Source organism: Gekko japonicus, unplaced genomic scaffold (assembly GCF_001447785.1).
Source record: "Gekko japonicus isolate JY-2015 unplaced genomic scaffold, Gekko_japonicus_V1.1 scaffold1504, whole genome shotgun sequence".
NCBI lineage: Eukaryota > Metazoa > Chordata > Lepidosauria > Squamata > Gekkonidae > Gekko > Gekko japonicus.
Genome location: NW_015169219.1, coordinates 354,808 through 373,022, shown reverse-complemented (window position 1 = coordinate 373,022; position 18,215 = coordinate 354,808). Strand labels below are relative to the sequence as shown.

The following is an 18,215-nucleotide window of genomic DNA, read 5'->3' as shown; positions in this document are numbered from 1 at the left end:
GACCAGATAAATTGCCCACATTAGGCTTTGTAAAACTGGCAACGTTGTCCCCATGTTGAACACATGGATACCATCACATCTAGTTTGGCTCTGAGGCTGCCTTTGCTGGATGAGAGATCAGAGTCAGGAACACTGCTAAGATGCCAGAACGTGCACAGTCTTAAAATTAAAGCATGAAGGCAGTTATAATTGTATCATACTATGGAAATTCCCCCCTGCCCAAATGACTAAGAAATACACTTAAAGCATAAATGAATTTGTTGGTTCTTACCCATCATAGTAAACGTTTTCCCCGAACCAGTCTGGCCACTTGAAAAAGAAAAGAAAAGAACTACTTGATAACCTGCCACAGATCAGATATTGCAAATGTACACAGAATAAAAGGTTGAAAACTTACTATGCAAAAATGGTTCCATTGTAGCCATTCATGCATGATTCCACTATATTTCTGGCCACACTTGAGAAAACCGATTCCTAAGTAGAGAAGATCAAATAGGTGTTAATATTTTATATTGATTGAAGTGGTTTGACTTAACAGAATGCTGATACATAGCATAGAAGACTCTGTTCATTAAACAAAATATATATGCCTATATTCAGAAACGCTTTTCATAAAATATGAGCAATTCTTCTGGCATAAAAGAATTTTTATTATGCACAAGATAATGAAATCAATGAGATGTGCTTCCAAGTAATGGTATGCAAGTAATAGGTTGGAGTCATTATGAGAATGTACTTAATGAACATAGCCATTACCAAAACTGAAGCAGTTAATGTATCATAAATCTTAATAACAGAGTACAATCAGATCGACTTACTTCTCCTAACCACTATTCCCCTCTGCCTTCAGCTGTCATGTCATACCCCTTGACTTCATTATTTCCCACCCCTCCCCATTTGTCTCTCTTTAAAAAATACATTTTAAACTGTGAGGGAGGGACTCTGTCTTTATAGCCTTTAGCTATTTTAGGCATTTGAAAAATATTATTAGCTTCCTATTATATGAGTAAAAATATAGCAGGCATAGCATTGGCCCTTCCATCTATAGCACTGATAGTCAGTGGCCCGGGAGCCACCTGTGGCTTTTCTGACCCCATTCTGCTCAAAAGCCAGTCGAGTTCGACCCTAGGGTTGCGGTGCTCATCTCCGTTTCAAAGTCGAAGAGCCAGAGCTGTCCGAAGACGTTTCCGTGGTCATGTGGCCGGCATGATGAAACACCAAGGTGCACGGAACGCTGTTACCTTCCCACCGAAGTGGTACCTATTTATCTACTTTCAATTTCTTGCTTTCGAGCTGCTAGGTTGGCAGGAGCTGGAACTAGAGACGGGAGCTCACTCTGTCATGCGGCAACTCGGGTCTCGAACTGCTGAACTACTGACCTTCCACAGCCTGCAGTTCAGCGTCTTAACCACTTGAGCCACCGCAGCTTTTAAAGTAGCACGTATATACTGGTTACCTTACCATTATCAACTCTTCTCCAGATGTAGCCCAAACAAGAGTTCTGGTAAACTGTTTACTTCCTGATTTTTCAGTTGGTCTTAACATGGAACGTATGATCAGAAATACATGCTATGTTGTATCTGTTAACTTGGTTAACCTTCTAGGTACCCTCAGTGCAAACAGTTTTCAGACAGGCAAATCTAGCAAATTTACCTGAGTTGTGTCTACATCTGCCACATGATCAAAGGTGAAGATCTTAGGTTCAGGCTTTGAATGCAGACGGATTGTGCTTGATGAAAGAACAGTTAAACACAAGCCCTGATCCCCATCAACATGTACAGTTCCTTCTGGAGGAGGACGCACCCTCACATAAACTTTTATAGTATCACCTTCAGTGCTAAAAAAAGAAATATCTGCATGAGCATGATAGCAGAGCAATTATACCATTTATAACATTTAACTTCCATCAAATTATTTTGACCCTAAAAGCAGACAAAAAGTAGGTAGACTGACTACTGTACATATAACTATCATGGAAATAAGGTGCTATCCAACTTTTTACATGCACTCAAAACAACATGCCAACAGGCAGCCCAATCCTTTGAATTTACTGCTGAAATCTTAAGAAATAACTTGTGCCATCACAGATTAAAAAGGGAACCAGTTCCTGGCAAGTGAGGTAGAATCATCTGGCTTTGTTGAAGATTGACATCAGTTTATTTACTTGTAACAAAATGTATTTATGTTTGGGCCATACATGGGTTTTGCAAAATCAGTCACATCTATGCACACAGGAATTAATAGATTCTTACCTAGAAGGAGATAACACTGCATCACGCGAATCACCTAGAAAACAAAAAAAAGGGGGGGGGGGATGCAAGTAAAACATTTGTTACCCAAAGCACTGTTAATCTTGCTGAGAGAGAGTTTTGCCTAGTAAAACCAGGATTCTGTGAGCTTCACACAAAATCTGGAAAGCAGAACTGTGGCATTGGGTTGTCCATCCTGGATTTAATGAAAGATGTGCATTAATAGTGGCAAAATGAATAACGAAGGGATAATTTACTTTCAGAGCCACAGGACTATTGGGATTGCACATCATAATGTAAAGTCAAACTATGCCCTCCAAATAGCATATTTTAACATGTTATTCCTACAAATGTTTGCTTCTGTTATTTGGAGACTTCAAATGTATTAACTATAAACGGCTTGGGTCCATGTTTATTGTAAATTATCTCAGAATTTGTTGTGTCTGCAAGTCAGTCTAGAAATACAGGAAAATATGTATACTTTAATATAGAGCTCCACAAATTCCAGGCATCAGGTTGACATGGAGCCTAGAAATGCCATTGCAACACCCATTGTTTTCAGCAGTTATTTTATAGTACTGTCTCTTGAGCTCAGACTAGATGTGACAGCATCCTCATCGCCATGAGGATGCCACTACCATTTTAAAGAAAAATAAAAAATGTAGCTCAAGGCCCATTTAAAGTGTCCACAGCACAAAAGCAAAAGAACCAAAAAAGAATTCATTTTAATTTCATCTTTGTTCAGCTCAGCAAAGCAGCTTTGAATACATTGAACATACAATATTATGTATACTACTTCCAAATAAACATGCAGAAGGGGAGGACTGGACTGAAAAAAAGTAAAACCTGTTAGCTGTCATCTGGATGGTCAATGAGAATGAACTAACCCAGGTCACTCACTTATTTAAATGCATTACAACAAATACTGTATGAATACCAGATCGAACCTATTAACAGGATCTTAAAAGGTGCAGACTTATGAATTGCAGAAATATTAAAGGTTTGTGGGCTTTGCTTTGTTTGCTCTGTGGTTACCACCAGCGAGTTCTGCATGGGACCTTGTGTACCTGTATGATCAAACACAATCCAAAGGCTTATACAGCTTCCCCCCAGTAAAATAAAACAGGCACCCAGTAGCACCTTAAAGACTAACAAAAATTTATTCCAGCACAAACGTTTGTGCTTTAGAGCAAAACTGAGCAAACGAATAAACTGTGTTAGCTTTTTTTTCCCCCCTACTAACTTCTTCTTCTTTTTTTAATAACAATTTTTATTTTATCACAACCAAAATACAAAATTACAAGTTGTTGACATTAATAAAACATTGCGTAGAAAATACAAACATTAGAGTATGCATAATAGTGAACAACATGTGATGAAAGACATTGTAATATTTCTGAGGAACAGTAAAGTTGGAGAAATCTGAATTAAACATGTATTCTAGTAAGGGTAACCATTTCAGGTAAAGATTAGGTTTTGGACCCATAGCATGTGTTAGCTTTTAAGGTGACACAGGGCTCTCGTTTTATTTTGCACAGTACGCTAACATGGCCCTGACTTGGATGGACCAAGCTAGCCCGATCTCGTCAGATCTTGAAAACTAATCAGGGTCGGCCCCGGTCAGTATTCCGATGGGAAATCAACAAGGTAATGGCAAACCACCTCTGAACGTCTCTGGCCTTGAAAACCACACTGGGTGGCCATAAGTCAGCTGCTGCAACTTGGCAGCAACAAAGAAAAGAAAAGGGCACACGGCCATCCACCTGAAAAATTATCCCTGTGAGTCGGTCCTCCTCACTAGCCCGCGAAACCACCGCTTCCACAGGGGATGTACTAAAAGGAAGGACAGGATTGCCCATTGGAAACAATGGGAGATGCTGGAAGACCCATTGGAAACAATGGGAGCCCATTGTTTCCAATGGGCAATCCTGTCCTTCCTTTTAGTAGATCCCCTTCCACGGAGATCGACATGCGGTTTTCTGGGAAGCCGAGAACCTGCGTCGCTGGCCTTGGGAAGAGCTTGCAAAGGGGAGATGGCGGTCACGACAGTGCCCTTAAAAGGCTGGAAAGACTATTTTATCACTATTCCCTCCTTTTTGAAAATAGGACCGACCCGAATGGAGGCGCCTTTTAAAAAGGGCGCTGAAGGGGCTTCATTGACACCCAGCGCCCGTCGCGGCCTCAAGACGGACGCCGAAACTGAGCGGGCCACAAGAGGCTGTCTGGGCAGACCCTGAGAAGCCGCGTCCAGTCCCCCGACTCAGGCTCGCCGTCTTACCTTTCATCCCGGGAGCCATCCTCCTCCTCCTCCTCCTCTCTCGCCCTCCGCAGGAGGCTGAAGCCCCGACGCAAAATGGCGATGATTTGAATTTCGCGCTGAGGAAACGCCCCTCCCCTTACGTGACGCCCGTGCGGGAGCCGACGTAGACGGGGGGGGCAAGAGAGAGAGTGTGTGACCTTCGTCACGTGGCCCCGTGCCGCCGGCCTGGTCACAGGGGCGGAGAGAGCGGGGCGAAGGGCGGGCCTTCTTCGATTGGCCTTCGCCTGCCGCCGCCATGAGCAAGAGGAACCAGGTGTCCTACGTGAAGCCGGCGGAGCCCGCTTTCCTCAGCCGCTTCAAGGAGCAGGTCGGCTACCGGGAGGGGCCCACGGTGGACACCAAGGTAGTGGCGCTGACCTTTCGCTCCCGTCCCCTCTCTAGTCGCCAGGCTGGCTGAAGTTGGGCGTCACGGGTCTCTTGGGCGTATCTAAGCCTTCTTAAAATGGACGGTGCAGCCGGTGATATGAAAAGATCGCCGCATACGATCCGGCGGTAGAATATCAGCTTTGCTCACCGCACAGGGTCCCAGGTTTTGGTTTCTACTACCCCCAGTTAAAAGGGATAACATTAGCACTGTTGATATAGCAGGAGGACGTGGAAAAGCTCAAAGATGTGTTCAGCCTGGGTAGACAAGTGACCTGACATGAAGGCAGCTTCATGGACTCCTTGTATGTCTGTCACCCAGGAAGCAATGTTCCCTCCAAGCTGTGGAGTCTTGTGAGCAAAAATTCTACTTTGTGAGCCACTGGCATTAAAGTTGTGAGCGAGCGATTTGGCTTCTGCATAAATTAGTTTGCTCTGGAGCCATCCTTCCTGAGAAAAGACAAAAATGTGTGAGCTGGAGGCTAAAAAAACTGTGAGCTAGCTCACACTAACTCAGCTTAGAGGGAACACTGCCAGGAAGCTTCGCTGTGGATGTTTGAACACAGGTCTCCCCGGTTCTGGCCCTATAGGCTATAGTCATCATTACACCACCGTGGTTGTCAGCAAATAAGAGCATCTTGGGGGCGGATGGCCTCAGTCTTACATGTGTTTACTTGGGACAGAAGTGAAACTTGTTTCTAGGTAACCGTGTCTGGCGTTGCAAGACCTGCCACAGTGAACTGATGACTGTTAAGAAAGCATCCCCTTCAGACCTAAGGTGACTGATGGACTTCTGTGCTTTGAATGCTGGAGAAAGTCAGCAGGAGTAGCTTTCCCCACCTCTGGCGTATTGGGGAAACACTCTGTTGAGTTTCTGGAGGTGTTTCAGGCACAGGGGGAAGGCTGTAGGTAGGACGGTAGTCTGAATCAGCCATCCAGAATGTGAAAGAAGACATGTCACCCCGAGCCAGTGCTGAAGATCTCATATATCAACACTTTGGGGCAATTATACTGGAGTAATTAGTCCCTGGTTCTGTGCTTTATATAAAAAAAAGATTGTTAGAGTCAGTTATGTGAATGCATTGAATGGCTGGTGGAAGTTCAGCTTTCAACCATTCTGACTGCAAGTTAATGGCTGTTAAGTTAAGGGGTAATCAGTGCACATTAAACTGTCTTGAGTGTGTGCCCTAAGATCTCACCCATGTATCTTTCATTAATTAATCCAGAATGACTGCTGCTCTCTGGTTCTGTTCTCCTGATGGGTATGGATAATGATTCTCTCTCTCTGTGGCCATAAGGATTAGTTGCAAGTATGGTAAATCCAGACTCTTACTGCTTGTGTTTGCAAGCTTCTCTTGTTGCAGTCTATATTTTTTCCTGTGGGGAGGCAAGCAGGAATAGCCTCTTTGGCTCTGGCAGCTACAGCCTGGATTCTGGATTTGTGGACCGTAGCCACAATGTTTTTGTTTTTACTAATGGGGGCAAATGAATACAGTGGTGTCATAAGTAAATACAAAGCAAGCCTGTTCATACATAAATTTTAAAAGTGATTAGTAAGCAGCAATGTCTCAATTTTTGTTACGTTTATACATGGGACAGTGTAGAAATAAGTTTCACAATTATAACAAACTGTTTTCATAGGCTTGCTACATAGCAAATGTATCACCAGTGCAGGTAGAGCTAGCTTTCTGAAGTGAAGGAGCAAGCATAGAGAAAAAAATTCCAAAATTAAGAGTGAAATGTCTTATACTAGGACTGGTCAGAAATGCATGAAATAATGAGTAATGCTTTGAGTTCCCCAGAATTCTTCTTCAAAACAAAAGTGGGGAGTGTGGGCATGATGCAAAACCTATTGTGAAGTTTGTATTTAGATGTGCAGAGTGTTATGCAGGATAAATTCCATTAGATCACTGATACCAAGTGGCTCAAGAGCTACGTGTGGCTCTTTGACATGTCCTCTGTGGCTCTTCTGAGCCCTGTTCCCCAGCATGACAACTGCCTCTGTTTCAGGATAGTGGGCAGGGCCTTGGCCCAGTAGGCCTTGTGTTGTCAAGTGGTTCCCAATTTGTAACAACCATCTCCAGAAGGACAGGTAAGCTCCAAGCCTTCCTGAAGTGCAAGACTCATGCCGGGGATGGAAGCAAATGTGGCTCTTTTAGCTGAGGGCAATGGCAATTGTGGCTCTCTCCAAGCCATGGAATTAGTACCTTTGGGCTAGACCATGCAAAGTAGATTTCTGGTTGTATCAAGATTTGTTATTGTCAAATCTTGGAAATATAACACACATCTCTCCATCTCTGTATGGATATAGAAAGTATGTGAATTTTGCCTTATGGATAAGCTTTCTGATACTATCCTTTCTAGAACATCAGGTTCTACTGATTCTGAGTTTACTTCAATCTGGTTTCCCTTCTTGGCGTACTTATCTACTGTAAATGATCACGCTTTAATCTTAGACACTATAACAATGGTTTATTAGAGTGTTATTTATACTATTTACAGTTGTTTCCTTTCATGTTGCGTTCTTTTACTCAAATGTTTTTCATTGTTCTTACTATTGCTGTTATTAATGTAATGGTTACATATATTGTCTTCTGTGTTGCTGTATCTGTTTATTGAGAATAAAGTTTATTTACAAAAAAGAGCCACCATGGCAGCAGAGCTGGTAATGGCAGTTCTCCCTCTGAGAACTGCCATTACCAGCTGGCACTGATGAGATGAATCTCCGCTTTGACCCGCCTCTACCAGGCTAACTAGGAGCTCCCTGGTGACCTTTTCACAACAGAGAAGCAACAATTGCAGTTGTTGCCATCATTGGGTAGTGCTGCACTTTCCTACACTATTGTACAAGATGCACTCTGGGAAGATATAGAAGTCTTGCTCAAACAAAAAGCGAAACAATCTTAAAGATGTGAAAGTTACTGAGTTTCTCTGTAGTGCCATATTTATACTGTTTGACTTCATTGTTTATTTATTTATTTATTTAATTTATACCCTGCCCTCCCCGTGAGTGGGCTCAGGGCGGCTTACATAATTGGTCTATAAATGATCATTAATTCACATTAAAAACAGTTTAAAAGTTCAACTTCCGGTTTATGGAGCAGCGATGGCGGACATTCTCCCAGGACTGTGGGGGAACGATCCAAACACCAGCGGGTTGGAGGGGCGCTACCTTTGGGATAGGCTCCAGGCCAGAGGGCTTTTGAGGGGTAGCCTCTTCGATAGCGTAAAGCCGGAGAATTAAGGCTCCCCTTCGCCCTGATGGTCCGGCCGCTGCGTGGCCTTCGGGCACAAGCTGGTTTGGCCGGGACAAGCTCTGGAGATCGAGCGAAACAGCGTTGAAGCAAGCAAGGTCATAGAAACTGACTGACAATGAACATGAGTTAAAACTAAGCGGACAACTATAAAAAGCAAATCCCCCCCCCCGGGGGGGAAAGCGGATCGCAAAGACGGACGCCTCTTATGTGAAAAGACTGATAAGTGAGAGGAAGGGGGAGGAAAAACGGCGAGTGTGTTTTGAGAGGCTTACTTGATTGCTGACAGCGTGGGAGCGATCTTTAGAGTCGGAGGGAAGCGTCAGAAACTAAACAAATCGTAAAAAATGGCGGCCATGCAAAGAAAGCTGAAAACGAAACCACCTGGCAGCCAGAGCCCAAAACCGGAAGAGGGAGCAGATGTCATGAAAATGCTAGTGGATATGCTCAGGCCAGTGATGGAGCAACTCAATGGTATTAACCAGCAACTGACTGTGATGAATAAAAACTTAGCACCTCAGCAGCTCCAACTGAAAGAAACGGAGAAGAAGGTGGAGTAGGCAGCTGGGAAAATTAAGGAGTATGGAGCAGAGGTCCATCAGTGGCTATTAGCCACAAGGTATAGATAGGGGCTCTGGGGCAAGTGATGCTTTGTCTTCTTGGTGCTTGGGGGGGGTCAACAGTGGGAGGGCTTCTAATGTCCTGGCCCCACTGGTGGACCTCCTGATGGCACCTGGTATTTTTGGCAACTATGTGACACAGAGTGTTGGACTGGATGGGCCTTTGGCCTGATCCAACATTGGCGTCTCTTATGTTCTTATGACACCACAAGCAAGAAAATGAAGAAAAGGATGGGAGAAGTGGAAACAAAGCAAAATCTACAAGAAAACCGTTTGTTACAGCTGCAGATGGAAAAAGCCAACATGATTCTCAGATTCCAGGGAGTTCCTGAGGCAGAGAAGGAGAATCTGAGGAAGATACTTAGCTAGATCATTGCTTCAGCAATAGGCTTAACAGCGGATGAACTGGTAAAAGAGATGGAGACGGCTTATAGGGCTTACTCCAATTACATTAAAAAAAAATAGCCTGCCTGGAGAAATTGTGGTCTGATTCTCAAGAAGACAGACCAGAGATGCTATTTTAAAGGCGACATCAGCAACTCCACTGGAAATGGGAAATGTAATCATTAAAACTTTAAAAGACATTCCATTTGAAATTCGTCAAAAGAGGAAAAACTATAAGGACTTTCTTCAAACTAATGGAATTTCTTATAGGTGGGCGATCCCGGAGGATGCTAAATGGAAATTTTCGGAAAAATTGAAAAAAATGCTACATTAGCATTTCTTTTGTTTTCTAGATTGAAAGTCATTCTGTTACTTTAGGAACATTAAATATGACTATGGACATTTTTACTTGGCATGAAATTATCACAACTAGCATATTAAAAATATAGTGTATCCAAACAATTATTACAAACAGAATACCCACCCACATGCAAAAACAAAACTGAAACCTTTTTATTTTCTTCTGACAATAGCACCTCCTAAAGGAAGAAATGCATCTTGTTCTTGCATTGGAGAGTTCAGTTTGTAACCTAGGACTTGCTTGTCCTCAATGCACAGTAATTAGATCAATCTGATACCATATATATATATTTTAGAAATGATTTGGAAAATATTTGAACACCTTGTCATAAATATTTTATTCATCATGTTAAAATAAAACGTTCTATAATCAATTTTTTCCCTTTTCTTTTTTCAATTTTTTCAATTTTTCCAATTTTTCGGGGGAAAAAACGTCCCCCCCCCCACCTTTAAACCCAAGGAATTTTTGCGACGCCAGCTGGGAACGGAGGAAGACTCCAAAGAGGAAGAAACGAAATCAAATTACTCTGCCACCTCTGGAACAGAGGAGGACTCTGCTGTGGAAACCGGTGCAGAGGCAGCCAGAGTGGTATATGATTTTAGAGACAGAAAACCGAAGTAAAGGCAGAAGGACTCTGAAAATTGCCTTTTGAAGCGAAGAATAAGATGATCAGAAAACTCTCTCATAACAACTAACAAATTAACATGTTAACATTGAAGCTGAGACAAACAAGAACTCTACAAGTATATTGTTTTATTAACACTTATATTACTAACACTTTCACTAACAGGGATAAGATCTCCTCTTGGGGTTTTAGTATAGTGTGGTTACCTTTTCCTTTTCCCTATATGTAGTCCCTTTCCTCCATATTTGCTTTGTAGTTTGTAGTGTATTACAAAAATAAAAATATCTCTCCGGGGATTAAAAAAAAACCAGTTTAAAATTTCAAATACAGTAAAACAAACTCATAAAGTGCTAGTGCTAATATATTGGGTGCATAAGATGGCATGCTGGTAATACCATACAGCCAAACAGTTTGCCACTCAATGGTCTTCCTGAGCACAGTGGAAGAGGCCAGATGTTAAAACTACAGACCACCTCATTGGGGGCGGCTCCTAGTTGAAAGCCTGGTGGAAAAGCTTCGTCTTGCAGGCCCTGCGGAACGGCACAAGATCCTGCAGGGCCCTGATCTCCTCTGGGAGCTCATTCCACCAGTACGGAGCAGCCACTGAGAAAGCCCTGGCCCTAGTGGTGGCGAGCCTGGCATCCTTGGGGCCCAGAAGGGTCAGTTGGTTCTGGGACCCCAACCTCAGTGCTGTCCGGGGTATATATGGGGAAAGGCGGTCCCTCAGGTATGTCGGACCCTGGCCATATAGGGCTTTAAAGGTAGGCACCAGCACCTTGAAGCAAATTTGGTATGCTGCTGGCAGCCAGTGCAGCGCCTTCAGCACAGGCTGGATGTGTTCCCATCTGGGAAGGCCCATCAAAAGCCTGGCCACGGCATTATGCACTAGCTGCAGCATCCGAATTTGCAACAGGGGCAGCCCCATGTAGAGAGCATTACAGTAGTCTAGTCTCGAGGTGACCGTCGCATGGATCACTGTAGCTAGGTCGTTGTGGTTGAGGAAGGGAACCGACTGCCTGATCAGCTGAAGATGGTAAAAGGCCGATCTGGCAGTGGCTGCCACCTGGGAAGTTTATACCAGAAAAGAGGAATCCCAGACATAGGTACAAATTGTTTTAGCTGGATATTTATTTCGTAAGATAAGAGCAGCTCTGCAGGTTCAGATTAATAAGCCAGCATCCTGTTTTCCACAGTGGCTGAGCAGACGCCACAAGCATGGGCCAAAAGCCCTCCCCCTGTTACTGCCCTTCAGCAGCTGATGTAGTGGCAAGCTACCTCTGAATGTGGAGGTTGAATTTACCCCCAGTGGGCCTATTCTCTGTTAAATGGTCTGTGCTAAGGCCCCAATGCTAGTGTCTGTCACTGCATCCCATTGCAGTGAGTTCCACAAGTGAATTATGTATTGTTTACTAGATTCATTCTCGGCTGGGTTCCCTTCAGGCTTCATCGCTGAACAAACATTGAGTAATCTGAAGAATACCAGATATTTCACACTTTGATGAGAAAGAGGACGTGCTATTTTTAGCCCATCTTCCAAAGTCAGGTCAGAAGTGTATCAGGAGAAGAGGACTTAATTCATTATGCAGTTAACCTGACATATCTGTGAACACGGTGGATCTGAAGCCACAATTGTTTGACACATTTCAGTTGCCCTAAAATATTCTTACCCAGCAGTTGTTAATCTGAGAAAAATGAGAATTACTCTGTAGGGGGTGGGATGAAAGAGGTTGTGGAATTTCAGTTCCTTGAGGCAGACTCAATATGGGTTCTGTAAGGGAAGATCTTGTCTCACTAACCTGTTAATGTTCTTTGAGGGGGTGAACAAACATGTGGACAAGGGGGATCCAATAGATATTGTTTACCTTGACTTCCAGAAAGCTTTTGATAAAGTTCCTCATCAAAGGCTCCTAAGCAAGCTCAAAAATCATGGGATAAAAGGACAAGTCCTTTTATGGATCAAAAACTGGCTAATTAATAGAAAACAGAGAGTGAGTATAAATGGGCAGTTCTCCCAGTGGAGGGGGGTAAGCAGTGGGGTACCACAGGGATCAGTACTTGGTCCACTGCTTTTTAACTTGTTCATTAATGATTTGGAGTTGGGAGTAAGCAGTGAAGTGGCTAAATCTGCGGATGATACGAAGTTGTTCAGGGTGGTGAAAACCAGTGAGGATTGTGAGGCACTCCAAAGGGATCTGTCAAAGATGGGCGAGTGGGCGTCAACATGGCAAATGGGGTTCAATGTGGCCAAGTGCAAGGTGATGCACATTGGAGCCAAAAATCCTAAATATAAATACACATTGATGGGGTCTGAACTGGCAGAGACAGATCAAGAGAGAGATCTTGGAGTTGTAGTAGATAACTCACTGAAAATGTCGAGACAGTGTGTGACTGCAATAAAGAAGGCCAATGCTATGCTGGGGATTATTAGGAAGGGTATTGTAAACAGATCAGCCAATATCATAATGCCGCTATATAAATCAATGGTGCGACCTCATCTGGAATACTGTGTGCAATTCTGGTTCTTATGTTCTTATGTTCTTATGTTCTTATGTTCTTATGTTCTTATGTTCTTATGTTCTTATGTTCTTATGTTCTTATGTTCTTATGTTCTTATGTTCTTATGTTCTTATGTTCTTATGTTCTTATGTTCTTATGTTCTTATGTTCTTATGTTCTTATGTTCTTATGTTCTTATGTTCTTATGTTCTTATGTTCTTATGTTCTTATGTTCTTATGTTCTTATGTTCTTATGTTCTTATGTTCTTATGTTCTTATGTTCTTATGTTCTTATGTTCTTATGTTCTTATGTTCTTATGTTCTTATGTTCTTATGTTCTTATGTTCTTATGTTCTTATGTTCTTATGTTCTTATGTTCTTATGTTCTTATGTTCTTATGTTCTTATGTTCTTATGTTCTTATGTTCTTATGTTCTTATGTTCTTATGTTCTTATGTTCTTATGTTCTTATGTTCTTATGTTCTTATGTTCTTATGTTCTTATGTTCTTATGTTCTTATGTTCTTATGTTCTTATGTTCTTATTTCTGAGACAAACATCTGCAGGTGTCGGGCAACTCTGGGTCTGGGGGCAGCAGAATTATTGCAAGGGATCGGTTATTGCAAGGGATCCGTTTGGGTAGGTTTCCACCTTCTCCCCACGTTTGCCTCCATGGCGGCTGTGTCTCCCCAAATCTGTGTTGGGCTTCATCTGCCAACTGACTTGCTGCAGTGCAGCCATGCCTCCCGAACTGGGTCCACCTGCCTTGAACCCCTCATCTGGACAGGCAGCATTGGTCCAGCATTAGACGAAGGCCCCCAGTGTGCATCAGCCCAGTGAAGGCGTCTTGCCTGCTCACAAGCAGAACTGCCTTTTTTGAGAGACCTGGGTAGGGTGTATTGGCTCTCATTGCCCACCTCCTCCCCTCTCTGGCAACAGCTGGAAATGCCTACACCTTAATTGAGGCGTGGGCTGCTGAAGTCCTTCAGGGAGCTGCTGCTCAGCTGGTGGCTTCCTTGCAAACCTGTTGGTTGGCTTCCTTCCTTGGCCCCTCCCATATATCTGCAGTGCCCAGAGCTGCATCAGACAGCTGCCAGGAGGCTAGGAGCTTGACCAGGATGCTTCCTCTTGATCACTCCAGGGCATCCTCCTAAGTGTGGAGTAGGAGGGTTAGTCCCAGACGAGGCAGGCATGTCATCCCATCTTTACAAACAGCCGCCTCCCACCCATTTCTAAAACACCAGTGTGATGAAGGCAATCTCATTTGACTTGCTTCTCATTTGCCCTTAAGCAGTGTCTTCCTGTGAAGAACAAATTAAGTGGGGCTTTCAGGGAATCCACATTAAACCCCTTTGGAGTACTAGAGCTCAGACTTGCTAGATGTGAAGCAGGGAAGAACGTTCTCTCCATGAGGAACATTTTGTATTCTGCTTTTAACATTATTTGTGTTAGACTGATACCTATCGGTGTCTTTGGGAGGCAACTTACCACTTAAAAAACAGGGTTAAAATCAAAATCAAAAAGTATCCACCAATTATTCTGTCAAGGACTGGAAGCTCATTGAGCATCAGCGCAAATTCCCATAAGTACAAACAAAGGCTGATTTTGCACTAGAGCTGCTTCGATGATGCGCCGCCGTTTGCCCCGATATTGTTGGTCAATTTCACACCCAAAGCCGCGGGGCTGCATTTGACCCGCAGCTTCGCCCGATTTCCTCCGTAGTTTCTTGAGCCTCTAAAAACAGGATCACAAAACTGCGGGGGAAATCGGGCGAAGCCGTGAGTCAAAATGCAGCCCCGCAACTTCAGGTGTGAAATTGACCAATAGTATTGGGGCAAATGGCGGCGCAACATCGAGGCAGCTCTAGTGCGAAATCAGCCAGAGTCACAGTTAACTGTTAGCAAAGAAATCATTCTAGGAAGCTGCAGCAATAACTCCAAACTATGCAGACACACAAATCTTTCTTGCACTGTGTCAGGTCTTTTGTCTGTACTATCTACGTTGATAGGAGGTAGTTAAAACAAGAAACCTTTTGTTTCAAGTATCTGAGTGTACCTTAATATGTCTCCTACATACATGTATTGCTGCTTTTCAAATGTATGGAGGTGCTGCTTTGATTAATAAACTACAGATTCATTTAAAAGTGTTATTGAATTAATCGTATCTTTTTGTCATTATAAATTTTCTCAATTGACAGATGATAATAGTACAACTAGAGTCATGTGGGGGTCCACAATTTTTTTTGATGTTAAAAAGGGGTCCGGAGGGTCGAAAAAATTGGCAACCAGTGGGCTAGACCAATGAGAGAGGTTTGTATCAAATTAATCCCCCCCCCCCGAAAAATACAACAGAGAATTCTTCTCTGACACTTCTCTGACAGTGTTATGCAGTGTGATAAAAACAATTTGTAGGTCTGCACTTGATGTCACAGGAGCTTACTGTTTTTCTGTTCGGCGGGTGCTGGTGAGTGTTCTGAAGGTGCAGAAATAAGGACAGCACAAACATCTAAGCTGGATTGCATAGACTTAATCATTGTCAGTATTGTACTTTTAGAGGCAAACTGACTGGTTGCACTTAATAGAGTTGTTATAAACAGAGCTATCTTAAATAGGTTCCAAAGCATAAAATGAATTCTCATGTTCTTCCGGAAGTAGATTACAATCCAGCTGGAAACTGGAACTACATTGAAGCTAAAGTTTTTGGAATATGTATCTATAAGCAAGCTCTGCAAGATTACATATTTATCCTACTGCTTCTCAGTTTAGTGTTGCAATCTAATCATACGTTCTAATCGTACGTTCTTGGAAGTAAGTAGGATTGATATCAGTTGAGCTTTCTAGATGGCACTGTTAAGACTGGGTTGTAAAAGGCCTATGAAAACGTTTTAAATTGCTTTTTACTGTGTTATGATTGCGCTCGGCAAAATCAAGTACGGTAGGTCCCTGTCTGAGTGATTTGTCCAAGGCCATGAAGTGAGTCCATGGCAGGAATGGGGTGTGAGACGCTGTCAGCCAAACACCAGACTTTCATTGCCTCTGTATGTCTGATAGATCCTGCAAGTCCTTTTTCTTGGCTATTAGCAAGATATTGTGTCCATTTAAGATTATTACATGAGGTTTAATCTCTTTCCTAAAAGCTTTATTTGCCTTAAAAATGCAGTTCTTAAATCTGAGTTTACATGACTCAGAGAATCAGGTGATGTAGTTTTGTTTGATTCCCCCCCCCCTTTAAAAAGTATATTGCTTATAAAAGAATAATGTATAGAGATGACCTGAATGTCCCAGGCTGGCCTGATCTTATCAGATCTCTGAAGCTAAGCAGGGTCAGCCTTGGTTAGTATTTGGATGGGAGACTACCAAGGACATCCAGGGTTGCAACGCAGAGGTAGGCAATGGCAAGCCACCTCTGAACGTCTCCTGCCTTGAATACCCTACAGGGTCACTCTAAGTCAGCCGCGACTTGACAGCACTCTCTGCTACCTCTGTAGGGCAGAAGCCTTCCAGCCCAGCCTTTTCCCTCCTATGTTGTGATTTTATGCTCTGACTTGATTTTGCTGACTGTTGAGACTTTTCTTCAGATGTATGGGCCCTGGCCGCTTCCCAGCAGTAACATTTCTGTTTCGTCTTCCTTCTTATTTAAGAGCTCTGCATCTGGGATGACTGTCTGAATGATACGACTTTCTATGTTCCCTGCAGAAGGAGCAGCTCCCAGTAACTGAAGATGATGATGATGATGGGAGTGACAAGGAAGATGAACAGCCGCAGGTGATTGTACTGAAGAAAGGAGATCTGACTGCAGAAGAAGCAATGAAGATTAAAAGAGAGACAAAAGAGGTTTCCAAGGCTGCAGGTATTATTTGGAAATGCTAACTTTTCTTCCCATGGTAAACAGCAAACAGAGAGGGGTGTGAACTGTGACCACCGTTTCCGTGTAAGTTGTCATTCAGGGTGCTCGGCAAAACACCTGGTGTTGTAATTTGGCAGTAACTTTAGAGGAGGTATATTCCATCCTTCTATGCCCAGATTCCTTGTCCCCCACTGATCTTGCTCTATGGCCACTGCCTCCCACCCTTCCGGTTGCCATCGAACTCACTGCCCCCCCCCCTCATGTCCAGGTTGCAGCTGATGCAGCTGTTCCAGCTGTCTAGGGAATTCACATGGGTGTGCCTTCCCTCAGTCCCCCCAGCGACTTTTGATGACAAGTAATAGGATGGGTGGAAGGCAGGGAGCATAGCAACAGTAAACAGGATGGATGGCAGTAGCATTTGGGGCAAAGGGGCAGATGGCTGGATGTACCAGTGCCTGACTAAACCGAAGGCTCTCATATACAACCATTTGTGTGAAAAGCATACACCAGTTTGACATGGTTAAATCTTTCCCACTGGGGAAGAAGAGTCTGAACAGCCTTCCCTTTAGGGGGATACCTTTAGCTACAATCTAACACCTTGATAAATACTAGTGGTACTCCTGTGACATTGTAATGGTAGCTCACTCGTTGAAGTTAAACGTGTCTCTGTGTGTGTTAAATAAGAAGCTGAAATATGTTAATGAAATATGTTTATGCTTCCGTCTAAATTCTAGAGAGACTTACTGTGCTGTCAAAGGTAATTCTTAAGATATACAATTTCATGGAGGGAGAAAAATGATAATTGGTATATAATGCCTTTTTCAGGTATTCATTATAATCTCTAGAAGAACTGATTTCCCGCCCCCCTGTTGCTGTTCCAGTACATTTGGCCCCTGGGAGATTGTAATGTATGTATGAGTCCAAAAACTTGGCAGCCAGTGTCCTTACTCATTCAAATTATAATATTATTCTAGTCTTGTTCAGCTTGCTTGAGGTTGTTCTCTCTCTCTCTCTCTCTCTCTTTTTAAACCATATGCCACACATTATCTACCAGGGCATCAAAGTACATTTCCAGTGTCCCCGACTGCTGCTTTAGCACTTTCAGAGTTTATGATGACATTTAGCTGATGGGCAGCCTTGGTGAGCTGCTGTTGTTGTATGCGACTTTACCTTTGACTTTGGGGAAATCAGTTTATAGTTCTCTTTACTGCAGTTTCTGGTAACACTTAGGCAAGAGGCTGGCTACTCAGAGTCAAAATAAAGGTCTGGGAGCAGGCTATAATGCTCTGGCTAAAAATTCATTACAACCCAAAGGGTTTAGTACCTTACTTTTTAGCCTCGGATCCTTACCCTCCCTGGTCCACACAAATTCTTAATAAATTAAATCAGATTGGCCTATTCCCAGAAGATCTCTTCTATGGAAGCCTATACAAGGCAAGAACGACTGTTGTGCAGAGGCTTCACGATATTGAATCACAAAATGAAGAAGCTTTGCTACCTGAGAACTACAGAAACATAAAATCTTGACCAAATTTTACTGTTGCCCCTTATTTAGTTAACATTACCTATGAGCCCTATAGATGGGCCTTTTCCAGAGCCCACTCCCTTCCGCTGTACTGCAAGGTAAGTTCACTCGAGTCCCAATGCATGAACGTATATGCCCATGCATGGCTAATATGGTGGAATCAATTACTCATGTC

The 18,215-nt window shown here is 43.1% G+C and overlaps 2 protein-coding genes across 2 annotated transcripts in view; one reads left to right on the top strand and one right to left on the bottom strand.

Annotated features, from left to right (window-relative positions):
* The window catches only part of KIF15 (kinesin family member 15), a 46,954-nt gene extending 42,420 nt beyond the window's left edge, over positions 1–4,534 (bottom strand). Inside the window, 5 exon segments of the mRNA XM_015416387.1 lie at positions 272–309; positions 398–474; positions 1,654–1,837; positions 2,253–2,286; positions 4,528–4,534. Of these exon segments, the coding sequence (XP_015271873.1) occupies positions 272–309; positions 398–474; positions 1,654–1,837; positions 2,253–2,286; positions 4,528–4,534 (340 nt within the window).
* Positions 4,535–4,735: 201 nt separating this feature from the next.
* KIAA1143 (KIAA1143 ortholog) overlaps positions 4,736–18,215 on the top strand; it is a 20,209-nt gene continuing 6,729 nt past the window's right edge. The window contains exons 1-2 of the mRNA XM_015416393.1: positions 4,736–4,912; positions 16,365–16,518. Coding sequence (XP_015271879.1) covers positions 4,805–4,912; positions 16,365–16,518 — 262 coding nt within the window. The 5' untranslated portion in view covers positions 4,736–4,804. The remainder of the gene's footprint in view (positions 4,913–16,364; positions 16,519–18,215) is intronic.